Consider the following 12,096-nt stretch of genomic DNA (forward strand, 5'->3'; position numbering starts at 1 on the left):
ACTTGTGTCTTGTCATACAAGAACATCATTGCATTCCTTTTCTCACTTTTCATGTTACTGGATCTTATTTTCCTAGGTCTGAAAGTCATCGTAAATTCCCTTGTTGAGTCTGTTAAGAAACTCGCTGATGTGTTGATCCTGACTGTATTTTGCTTGAGTGTATTTGCCCTAATAGGCCTCCAGCTTTTTATGGGCAATTTAAAATCCAAATGTGTCCTCAATAAAACTCTGTACAATGACTCATTATGCAAGGATCCCAAGATATATGTACCAAATGATGAAGGTAAATATTTTTTTTTCTCCCTTTACATAATCTGTTATCTTCCTGTGTATGCTTTGCTTTCTCACATGGATGTTAAAATATAGTTGATGTATTTCTCCCAAGAAGGTTTGTCTTTCCATTTGCACAAGTAGTGGTATGAAGTCTCTGGGAAACTGAATTTGAGATTAGTGAATCTTGGATTTGCAGCAAGACTGACAGTCTGTGGGATAAAAGGGACTGAGTTTTCTATAAGCATTTTCTTCTTCATCTGTGCTTTGCACAGGGATCTGAATTTTAGGGATACTGCACAGAGCAGGATTTTTTCCATTGCTTATTCTGTGTTTTGCATGCTTCTCCCACAGATTCTTATTTTTACCAAAGATCAAATAAAATCTTACACTGTTAGTTGTGCAGTAAATAGTTATTATGTATTTAAAATTGTCAGAGAGACAGATCTGCTGAGAATCAGTCCTGTATGCCCTTTGTTAAGAAAGGATCTTTCACAGAGGTTTGATCCATCAAGGTGTTTATAAAATGCAGTGATGTTTGGTTTACTGTCAGAAAGGTGTAGAAACTGACATCTTCTGATTTTGTGATTCCCTGATTTTTATTTTTTTTAATTAGAGTTCTGCTACAGAGAGAACCCTCCTGAAATATTGCTCTGTGGTTACAGTGTAGATCCCAAGTAAGTGAACAAAGCAGTTTTTGTACTTTCTTAATTTTTGTCCTCCAGATGTACTGTGGTTTTATCTTCTGTCTAAAGGAGTGGTGATGATTTTTCAGAAAGAACAAAAGGGTGAGTAGATGTGTTATTAAGTTAAAAGCCAGATATTTCACACCAGAGAAATAATGAAGTACAAGGATGCAGCCAATTATATATATACTTTATTGCTAACCACTGGGAGTGTAATGGTGAGTTAGGATGCTATAAATGAGAAGGGGAACAGATCAGTAAAGACTCTTTAGATATTAATAAACTCTCCTCTCCTCATCTCGGTGAGTCATCTAAAAGTAAAGATAGTTCCATTTTCCCCTCCTCTGTGTATTTGTTTGGATATATCCTACATCAGCGGAGAGTTTTTGTCTAGTCCTAAACTAAGGTTTCTGTCTAGTGTTCTTTGACTAGACAAATGACTTTCTGGGATGGTCTGATGTAAATCTACCCTCCTGGCAGAATTATATTAGGGAATAATGAAACGTAATTTCAGATGAACTGAACACATTTGATGCTGTGTATTGGATGCTTTCAGGTCCCATTGAATCTCCACATAAATCTTGTTTAACACTTCTTTTGTGATTAGCAAAGAGTGTCCAGAAAACTACACCTGTGAGAAGATTGGGAAGAATCCTGACTTTGGTTATACAAGTTTTGACCATTTTGGTTGGGCTTTCCTCTCTGTGTTCCGGCTGATGACCCAGGACTACTGGGAACGTCTCTACAGACAGGTGGGTAGTTTATCACCTCCTAGAATGACTTCAGACATGCAGCTCAGTGCTTTTTGCCCACTAGGAAAATCTGTACTGGTTTCAACATTAGTGGCACCAATTTTATTTTAAAATCAATGTAAGTGTTAAGGAAGTAGATTCAAGTGATTGAGTTGTAACATCTTCTGTAAGTGATGTTAAATGGGGCAATCCTGCTGTGAATGCTCATGGTTCTGTTGGACACACTTGGGTCAGTGGTTAAGGGTTAAAAAAGAGTTAAATATTTGTGTGCAACCCCCCAAGGATTGGGATATAGAGCAGAGAGAGATATTTGATTTAATTTTAAGAGTGGGTTTTTAAATTTTTCTCTGCAGCACATGACATTGTTAGATGTAACTTAGACCAGAGGCAAACCATCCTACTGCTGTTCATTGAAAACAGTACAGTAAATTAACTTTTCGTATTGCTTAGAAAAATAAATTGTTCAAAGTTATTTTGAAATTGCATTATAAATATTAGGTTGTTAAGAATTTATTACTACCTTTGTCTTTTCCTCACAGACCATCCGTACGTCTGGACTGAGCTGCATTTTTTTTTTTATGGCAGTCATCTTCTTCTGCTCATTTTATCTCTTCAATCTGATCTTGGCTGTGGTAACTATGGCGTATGAAGAGGAAAACAGAGCTACTCGTGCTGAAACAGAGGCAAAGGAAAAACTACTTCAGGATGCCAAGCAAATTATAGAGAAGGAGCAGGTTTGTAAAATATCATAAATAATCTGTAGTTCCTTTTGTTTTCTTCTGTTTGTGAATTAGGGAAATAATGTTTTGAATTAAACATATGCTTCTTACAATACTTTCTCACACTTCATTTCTCTTTGCAAATGTATGTGTGTATGGATATATATATATATATGTTTAAATTCCTAAACATTTTTGTGATACAAAAAAACATCATGAATCCAAGTTAAAACATGCTAAGACCTGACATGGTACAGGAATGGCTTTCTAGCGGGTAGGTAACTTTTTCTTTTTTCTTCCTTCTATTTTTCTTTCAACAGGATTAGTATTTAAGAAAAGTTTAATATCTTAGAATTTAGTTTGAGCCCTTAGTTTTTTGCTCTCTTGGACTCAAGGTCCTTTTCAAAGCAAGAAAAGGAAAGTAAAAGGATAAACCATAATATTCTGTATTGCAGATACAAAATACAATATTTAAAGTGACAAGGGCAGACTTTAATTACAGCAGCTCACATGTAACCCTGCTTTGTCATTCAGAATTGTGACTAGCATTTTGTACTCCTGTCTTTTTATAGCACTTTAACATTTGAAATCCAGGAATTGTGAGTGCAAAGCATTCAGATAGCATCATAATTACGTGTGTATGATCCTAGTCCATGCATTGGTATTTGCCTTGAATTAACAGACAGATCTTTTGCTTTTCCTGTTACAGATGTTGGCTGCAGGAGAAAGCAGTAAGGCTTTGCAGGCTGGATCTGAAATGGCAGTTGCTGACTTGAAAAATTCCCAAGGAAAAGAGAATGACAAAGAACCACCTACTTCAAGGCAAAACTTAGTTTTAGATGACCATGAAAATGAGGAGCAAATATTTCGTTCACAGCCTGGTCGCTGCCACAAGAAGCTTGTAAGTGTTTGAAACAGAAGATGTTTTTGTTCAATTTGCATGTGATGTGATAATTCAAGGATGAGATTTTGGGACCAGAGGGGGTCAGAACTACCTGCACTTGAAAGGGAAGTTGTAAGTCGCTGTCAGTAATACATTTGTGGCACATCATAGACCTGTGTTTTGAGAGCTGTGGTAGGATCTGTCAGCATCTCTGCTGTGCTGCAGAAATAAATGTATAAAATTGTTCAGTTGTTTTAGAGTTTCCCTAATGACCTAACTATATATATATATATAATTTTTTTTTTTTTTAAAATACAGACGGCTAATTCTTTGGCCTAAATATCTAAGGTACTGTTTAGCTCAGTATGAAGACTTCTGATATTAGGGGTGTGATTCACTTGCCTGACTTTAAACTTATAGTGCCAGTTAAAATGCTCTTGCACATGTTGGATATTCTAGATATCTTGGATATCTGTGGCACATCTTCCAGAACTGTGTGGGTATCTCAGATACATAGCAGCTTTTCAAATGTTGCTAAATTTGTAGATTTAGGCACCTGGATTAAAATTATGGGTTTTTTTAGGTTTCTACATGTGTTTTAGGTAGTGAAGTCCCAGAGTTAAGTGGTCATTGGACTTTTTTTAGGTCACAAATTGATGCCTAGTGATATTAGAGCTTTTCTAGTGTCTTACTTGGCTTTCACCTCCTCTATTGGAGAGCACAGATATTTTGTGCCGTGGCTGAGACTGTGGATGTCTCAGGTACCACCTCAGGTGCCTTCAGAAATGTTTATTAAAGTGAATCAAACTTATCTAAAACATATGTGTCCCATATAATGGGATTTTAACTGCTTTGTACACATGGACAAATTAAACAGATATCTAAATATTAGGCTGAATCTCACACATGTTATTTCACATCTTGTTTACAACAGTAACTTCTGGCTCCTCTGCTGATCATTCCTTTTTAAATCCATTAAGAAACTTCTCTTAAGGCTTGTTATTCTTACTTTGCTTAATTCTGGAGATTTTTCTCACAGTGTCTTTGACACTGACAAAATACTGTATCTTCTAGAAGGCCATCCCAACTTTAATCTTTCTATGACTCGTTGTAAGCATCCACATTTAGATACCTACATTTAGATATTTTAATCTTGTCCTGAGTCTTCCAAATTAATTCTCAGGCAATTATTGATATTACTGATGAATAATTATTAAATATTTTCAACAAGGTCTAAAAAGAAGGCTTCCTATGCCCTTATACTTGTTTCATCTCATGACTGGTTGTTTCTTGCTTCTGGGACAACATCAGAATTGTTCCACCCATATCACAGAAAATGGAAATTTTCCCATAGCAGAGCTAAAAGAAATAATGTTCCAACTTCTGTCTGCTTGAAAAGTATCCTTGTAGGGGAGCCTTTCTCAGACACATAATCCTAGCTAAAATTGATTATATTCTCATTCTGACAGTCAGCATGGTCAGATTTTCTTCTAAATTCCATAATCCTAGCTATAATAAATTATATATCTGAGCTGAAGGAGTCCAAATCACCCACTTGGCAGCAACTGCCACCTGTCATCTCCTTTAGCAAAGTATTTGCTTCTTATGGTGTCATTAATGTTTCCCCTGCTGTGTTAAGAATATAATTCAATTTTGTGACCTAGTTGGGTTCTGCTGCACTTAAAGGAAATGCTGTGTCACAGTCCATGGTAGTGTTTTATTGTACCTATTCAGAGAAAAAAAAAAAGGTCTTTTCGTAACAGGTGTCATATGTTTTAAAGTGTAAAAATCACTTCTTATGGCTGATTATTCCTATTTAACTTTATTCTTCTAAGTCTGTGACTGTGTTGCAGGAGATTGCAAAAAGGTGAAAAATTTGGATTATTTTCTAGACCTTACTTATCCAAGGCTACAAAGTCTGCACGGATGAATGCCAAATGTAATCTGGATTTTTATGGCTCAGAAATAATGTCTCCAGACCCTTTCCATGGTCCCTTCCCCTCTCTCTGTGCAGGGATTGGCAAAGTTCTGAATATTTCTAGGAAAACCTAGAGCATGATCCAAGCAGTGTGAGCTGCTCCAGTGTAGATTTTCTACCATTAGTCCAATAAATACAATCTGCAACAAACATGGCAGTTTATCTCATGTTATGGCAGCTACTGGTAATACAAACTCTGCTGCAAGCAAGGATTCCTCAAACAATGTCCTCTCTACTTTCATCATAAAAAGAGGCTAAAGGTGCTAAGTTAAAGAAAAAAGCATATTTGGTAGAAGCTTTTTGGTAGGACAGAATCCATTTATAAATGCTTGACTATTTCTCCAGGGCACACCCCTGTTTTAAATCCTAATTTGTTGGAGGACTTCTCATCCCCAGTTATTTCCTGTCGCTGACCACAAAAAAAACCCCCCACAAAAAAAAACAAACCAACAAAACCAACACCCAACACAAAACCCCCCCACCAACCACCAACCCCAACCAACACCAAACACCAAACCAAAAACACAAAAACCAAAAACCCACCACAATTCCCTTCATCTAAGGATCAATGACCAGCAGTAACCAGTTCAGTGTTAGTGAATGCCTTTGTCCTCTCTGAAAACACAACTCTGAAAGCTCCTTAACAGCTGTGGATTTCAACAAGAAGACTAAGAACTTTAGTCAGCCTGGCACACAATTTTTTTCTAGGTTTCTGTCTTCTGGGACACCAAACATTATAGAAAAGAATGAAAGGGTGAGCTGCACTGGTAACTGGACTTGATTAGAATAGTCTAGCTGAGCCTTTTAGACTCAGAAAAAATACAGAGAGTAAAATGGACATTTTAGCTCTCTATGAGAAATTCATTTTATATGTCTATTCTGTGACAGGTCTGTCAGCTAAGTTTTGCTTAGATTTTTCTTAAAATACCAGAGTGACAAAGAGAAATAATTGTTATGAAAGCCCTAAGGCCAAGGATAGCAGTTTCATTCCCTGAATAACTGTTTTGCAGAACATTAGTAAAAATCACAATATAAAAGTTTGAAGTAACATCATGATACATTTTTATTCCTTTATCCTTCCCAGAAAAGAAAATTAGGCAAATGCAGTTGTGCTGAGAGGCAATATTGAGGTGCTGAGCATTGTGATGAGGTCAGTCTGTCAGATTCCCTGTCATCTGGTAGTTCTAATGAAAACAAAGGTTGTCCCATTTCGACTTTTAGGCAACTCAGGATTAGTTAGATCTTGATATGCTTCATAGGGCTGGAAACCCCAATATTTTTATTAACAGTGTGACTATTTTTCATATTAATAGATAATTATTATTTATCAATAATTCATGGTTATATAGCCAACAGTTTATTCAAATTCATATTTAGTGTTCTTTTTCTCTGTTTTTTTTTATCAGTCACTGGATAAAAGGAATGATTACTTTCCCTTGCCCCCCTGTTAATGTTTCTATGCTTCTTATATAATGGCATTATTATTGCTAATTAAATATTTTCGAAAGGAAAGAAACTTCTTGAAACATTGTACTGATTTTGATGAAATGTCCTTTGTCTTCAAAGGAAACACCTGATATTGTTACTTTTTTTTTTTATTTTACTTTTTTTAAACAAGTTTAATGTTCCTTACAATGTGTATTTGAAAAGGCATATTTATCTCATGCTGGACATAATTTTTGTATTGCAATTTGTATTGTATTGCAATTATTTGTATTGCAATTATTACATCTTCATGTTCTCTTGTTATATTATTTTCTATATTTTTTTTCTCACCAAAGAGGCAGATCCTGCTGTCCTATGAGGTGTCAATGGATGCCATCAACGATCCTGTCCGAAGACAGAGGTTAATGAGCGCAGCTACAATTCTTACAGATAATTCAAGTAAATCACTCTTTCCTCTTTTCCCTTTGGTTTATTGTGTCACTTGACCTGAGAGATCAAACTGTCACAAACGGCGTTGTTTTAAAAGCCTCTAGGGGAAATTAGTCTGCAAAATGTAAATTTCAGTAAAATAAATATTCTCATATCTCATGTAATTGCACCTGTAACTTGCAATTACCAAGGGTAAATTTTGCCTGACCTTTCATAGTCTGTGATTAGTTTGTGCAAAATAAACCAAATAATTTTTTCCAATGATGCCATTCTGCTCATGTGGGATTGACTTTTCAATCTTTTCTATAACTGATTGTCTTTTTCTTTGTTCTGTGATATTCTACAAAGGATTATTCACTTTCCCTCTTTGTCTGCCAGAGTCAAAACTGAACTGTCCTGCATTTTGGGAACGTTTCCATCAAAAGTATCTGATTTGGAATTGTTGTCCATGCTGGAGAGCAGTCAAAGAGAAGATGAAATTGGTAATCTTGAATCCATTTGTTGATCTCTTAATCATGGTTTGCATTATCTTGAATACCTTATTCCTGGCTATGGAGTACCCTGGCATGAGAAAGGATTACCAACAACTGATTTCTCTGAGTGACCAGGTAAGTTATGTCACTGTTAGAGTGACAATGGAGTTATAACCTTGTTTCTGTATGTTTTATGTTTTATGACAATCTCATAAAAAGACAGACTTTTTCAGTGACTTCTTTTCTGAATTTCGTTTTTGTGTTTCCAGGTCTTCACCCTGGTTTTTACTGTGGAAATGATCTTGAAAATCATTGCCCTGGATCCTTACTACTATTTTCAGGAAAAGTGGAATGTTTTTGATTGCTTGGTTGTTTTGATTGGCCTAGCGAGCTTTGGAACAAATCTGTCACCTTTCAGGCTGGTAATTATTTGTTATGTTTTAAAAGTACATGTGTTGGATAGATTTGTGAAAGTTTACAGTGAAATACCCTCACATTATTTTACTAATTAATCTGTTAATTCTGTTTTCTTGTTGGTAAATAGTAAGACAACATGAAGTTTTAATTGGAGTGAATATTAAATTAATTTGGAGGCTTCCTTTGAGAGTTCTCTGTATTCAGTAATATTAACCATCTGATCTTAAGCACAGAACTTTTGCATCAAAACACAAAGACATTTTTTGGGGAAAAATTATATTATTGCAGTAAAGACATAATGGTAAATACAGGGTCTGGTTTTCATGTGAGCTCTGCTATACAGGCTGGTTGTGACATTTACTTTTCCTCTTGTGTTTTATTTACAGCTCAGAATCTTCAAATTGGCAAAGTCCTGGCCAGCCTTAAATACTCTTATGAAAATAATTCTAAACTCATTTGGTGCACTGAGTAACCTGACTCTGGTTTTGGCAATCACTGTTTTTATTTTTGCTGTAGTAGGAATGCAGTTTTTGGGCAGTGATTATGAGAAAAACTATTGTAAAATAAACACCAGTGACAAATTACGCTGGCATATGAAGGATTTTAGTCACTCAATCCTGATTATATTCCGAATATTATGTGGAGAATGGATTGAAACTATGTGGGAATGTATGGAAGTGGCTGGAGAAAGGAAATGTCTCACCATTTTCTTGCTTGTCCTGGTGCTAGGAAACCTTGTGGTGAGTTTCAAGTCAATTTTCTGTCCCTACTGAATGCATGCAGTTACTTTTTTTTTTTTTTTGGAGGCAGACTTTATCATTTGGAAAGTATTCCCTTTATTCTCTTTCCTGGATGTCACTTGACATGCAGTTTTGTTCTGTTTCTTTTTTTCCCTTTTCCCCTGTCTTTCTCTTTCTCACACAAAGTAGAAGCAGAATAAAATTATTCCTTCTGCCCAGAGTATAAAAGTGCAGAGCTTCTGATAATTTGGTCTCTGATGTCTTCATCCTTTGTGTTGATGGGACTGAATTACCAAACTTCAGTGCTTTTAATGCTTAACAACTTGTCCTTATGTTATTAAAAGTTTACAATATCCAGATTTTTGGGTTTGTGTCACATATACTAGATCTAATATAAATATACTGGGAGCTAAAATCTTTTTCATCTGGTTTGTTGTTCTCTACCAGATCCTTTTTGATGGTGGTGTAATTAAAATTCATCCTTGCCTGCTGTTTTTCTCATTATTTCTCATACATCATGGACGTCAGAGCATGTGAAAATATATTTGATGTAACCAAACTCGCTTCCTGCCTTTTTTCCCCTGCCATTCCTTCCAGAAGTAGCTATATCATACTGTGACAATATTCCAGTATAATAGTAAATAATTCCATTGAAGTGGTTTAGGAAAGCAAGTTTGAAGATTTCTGATGTGTCTTCTGTTAGCAGTAGTGTCTCCAATTTACTTTAATTATTTTAAGGTGCTCAACCTGTTCATTGCTTTGCTGCTGAGTTCATTCAACCATGATGACCCAGAGAGACAAGAGGAGCCTGGAGAAGGGGCTAAACATCAGATTGCCATTGCACAGATTTGCAAGAGCCTGAAGGCTGTGAAAGACAGAATTTGGGGTCACTGCTGCAAAAGAACGAGAGGAAGCCTCAGAAGAAGAGACAAAAAGAAGACTTTGGCAGAAGTTTCTGGCAAAGGCATAGAGGTTGCTAATTATGCCATGACAGATGTCAGAAAATATATAGACAACAGCTGCTTTGACATGGAGTGTTACCGGATGGAAGAGAGTTCCTCACTAGCGAGGAAATATGAAGAAATGTTGACCAGCAACAGTACCTGTGTTCCCATTCCAGCAGCAGAGACTTACACCAGTGAAGGTGATGGTGGGCACATTGTACACACAGCTGTAGAATACAGGAAGCAGGTAAGAAATATTGATACCCGAAAAATTATTGTGACTTTCATCTGTAAATGTAATCTGAAAGATTCAACAGTAAATATCCTTTCTGTCACTTCTGCAATTTTACTTTCTTTGTTCTTCTAGTACAAAGGCTAACAAATAGTATCAGTGATTCAATGAGATGTTGAATATCCACTTTTTCATTGTTCTCCTCATTGATAGCCACAACTCTGCTTTTGCATGGTTTTTTTTCCATTTATTACTCTAAATTGATAGATGGAGTTCAATCAAGACAGACATTCTTTTTTTTTGTCTCCTTTGCCTTACACCTGGATTTTTTGGAAGACAGGCCTCCTGTGCTGATTATATGATGTTTCTCAGTTGCGTGGAATCCAAAGGGAATGCATATAAAACCTGCACATTAAAAAAATTATTTCTTAATTTATTTCTTTTTCATTCACCTATTTACCTCTATGATACTTGTGACTCCCCTTTATATCTCTTGATTATGTTCTTGGGCAGGATAAAGCTCAGGTCTTTCTGCATATGGGTGAGACATTTTTACTGCCATGACAGCTGTGCAGAGGCATTGAGGGATATTGGAGTTATTTCAGGTGTCTGTCACATCCACATGGGATTGTCAAATATGGCACAGGAGCTATAGAAACTTTTCACAGACTCACAGGATTTTTGGGGTTGGAAGGATCTCTTTTTGGATAGATGAGCACATGGTCAGTGTCTAGGTGGACTGCTAGGTTCCATTTTCTATGGTTTTGGTCATATTAGGAAGCATTATCAGTGGAATATCTTTGGACAAGTTCTCAAAGAAATTAAAAATTGCTGATCACCTTAGAATCATCTGGGGTTGTTTCAAATATCTTGCCCAGAAGTATTTGATGACAGAAATTAATTCCCTGCAGTGGAATCTGATATTTCTTGGAATTTGTAGTGGCAAAAGGACTAAGAGTGGGTTCAGATCACTTAGATCTTCTGCCTATAACTGGAAGCATCATTCTTTTACAAACATTTTAGGGAAATAATTTATTTATTTATAAAAACACAAACTTTATATTGAAAGACTCTCTGCCCATGGCTGAGGGGTTGAAATGACATGATCTTTAATGTCCCTTCCAACCCAAACCCCCTAATTTGTGATTATATGATTCTAAATTTTATGTGTGTTTTACATCCTGTTAAATAATTTTTCCTTTTAAGAATGGCTGTCAGGAAGAAAATATGTGGAAAATCAACTGTTTTACATTATTTCGTGCAGGGAGACAGATTGAGACACAGAGAACAGTGGCGGAATTCAAACAGCTTCAATCCCATTTCTGGGGCTTCTGAAACCACAAATGTTTTTGCAGTAACACACCCAAAGAAAGAGCAAAATGAGGTAATTATGACTTTTATAATTTTGTGGAATATGCTGGGCCTTCTCCTCTTCAAGCCTTTTGAGTCATGATTTGTGTGTCTAAAAAGGGATTGGCCTGAAGAAATCAGAGTTTTCTCTCTGTAGCATTGTATAATCTTTCCTAAACATTTACCCTCCTGCAAGTCCACTGTAGATGACTAAAAGAAACCAAGAAGCTTGTTAAATTAAAGGGATGGAAACAAAGAGTAAAAATTGGCTTTTCTGTCCTATTATTTATAACTTATTTTATAATTCAGCAACATTAAGATAATTTATACATTGCAGATTTCTTTTTGGGGGGGGAGAGGAGATGTCCATTTTAATTTATTTTAGGTTTATTACCTTATTAATGAAAAACAAATAAATTCCATTCTTTCTCCTTCTCCTGTGCAGAAATTACGTTCTGTTCGGAGCTTTTCTGAAGCCAGCACTGTGGATCCAGTTGCTCTTCTGGAGATGTTTTCCCAAAATAAAAACTCACACCTGCCCAAGGACTGCTTTGCAGAAAGTAGGAATCTATTTTTTTTTTTTTTTTTAGGTATTGCACTAATGCCAAATGAAGCATTGTTCAAAAATATCCATTAAGAACATGTCCAGATTAGCAGGAGTTGTTTGCCTGCTCATGCCAGGGAGGATGTCTGCCTTTGCTCACCTGAACATTGACTCTCATGGTTCAATCCTGCTGCCTTTATAGATTAATAAGGTTATTTATGGTTTCTGGTGCA

At 36.0% G+C, this 12,096-nt stretch overlaps 1 protein-coding gene across 1 annotated transcript in view; it reads left to right on the forward strand.

The window, feature by feature from the left end:
• Positions 1–12,096, forward strand: part of LOC146440751 (sodium channel protein type 5 subunit alpha-like) — a 37,836-nt gene that overhangs the window by 12,180 nt on the left and 13,560 nt on the right. The window contains exons 8-19 of the mRNA XM_085049935.1: positions 77–283; positions 887–947; positions 1,564–1,708; positions 2,248–2,442; positions 3,137–3,328; positions 7,070–7,172; positions 7,542–7,771; positions 7,906–8,058; positions 8,440–8,793; positions 9,532–9,984; positions 11,234–11,353; positions 11,765–11,879. Of these exons, the coding sequence (XP_084906061.1) occupies positions 77–283; positions 887–947; positions 1,564–1,708; positions 2,248–2,442; positions 3,137–3,328; positions 7,070–7,172; positions 7,542–7,771; positions 7,906–8,058; positions 8,440–8,793; positions 9,532–9,984; positions 11,234–11,353; positions 11,765–11,879 (2,328 nt within the window). The remainder of the gene's footprint in view (positions 1–76; positions 284–886; positions 948–1,563; positions 1,709–2,247; positions 2,443–3,136; positions 3,329–7,069; positions 7,173–7,541; positions 7,772–7,905; positions 8,059–8,439; positions 8,794–9,531; positions 9,985–11,233; positions 11,354–11,764; positions 11,880–12,096) is intronic.

The sequence above is a fragment of the Lichenostomus cassidix genome, chromosome 2 (genome assembly GCF_008360975.1).
Source record: "Lichenostomus cassidix isolate B80296 chromosome 2, HeHo_3.0, whole genome shotgun sequence".
NCBI classification, from domain to species: Eukaryota; Metazoa; Chordata; class Aves; order Passeriformes; family Meliphagidae; genus Lichenostomus; species Lichenostomus cassidix.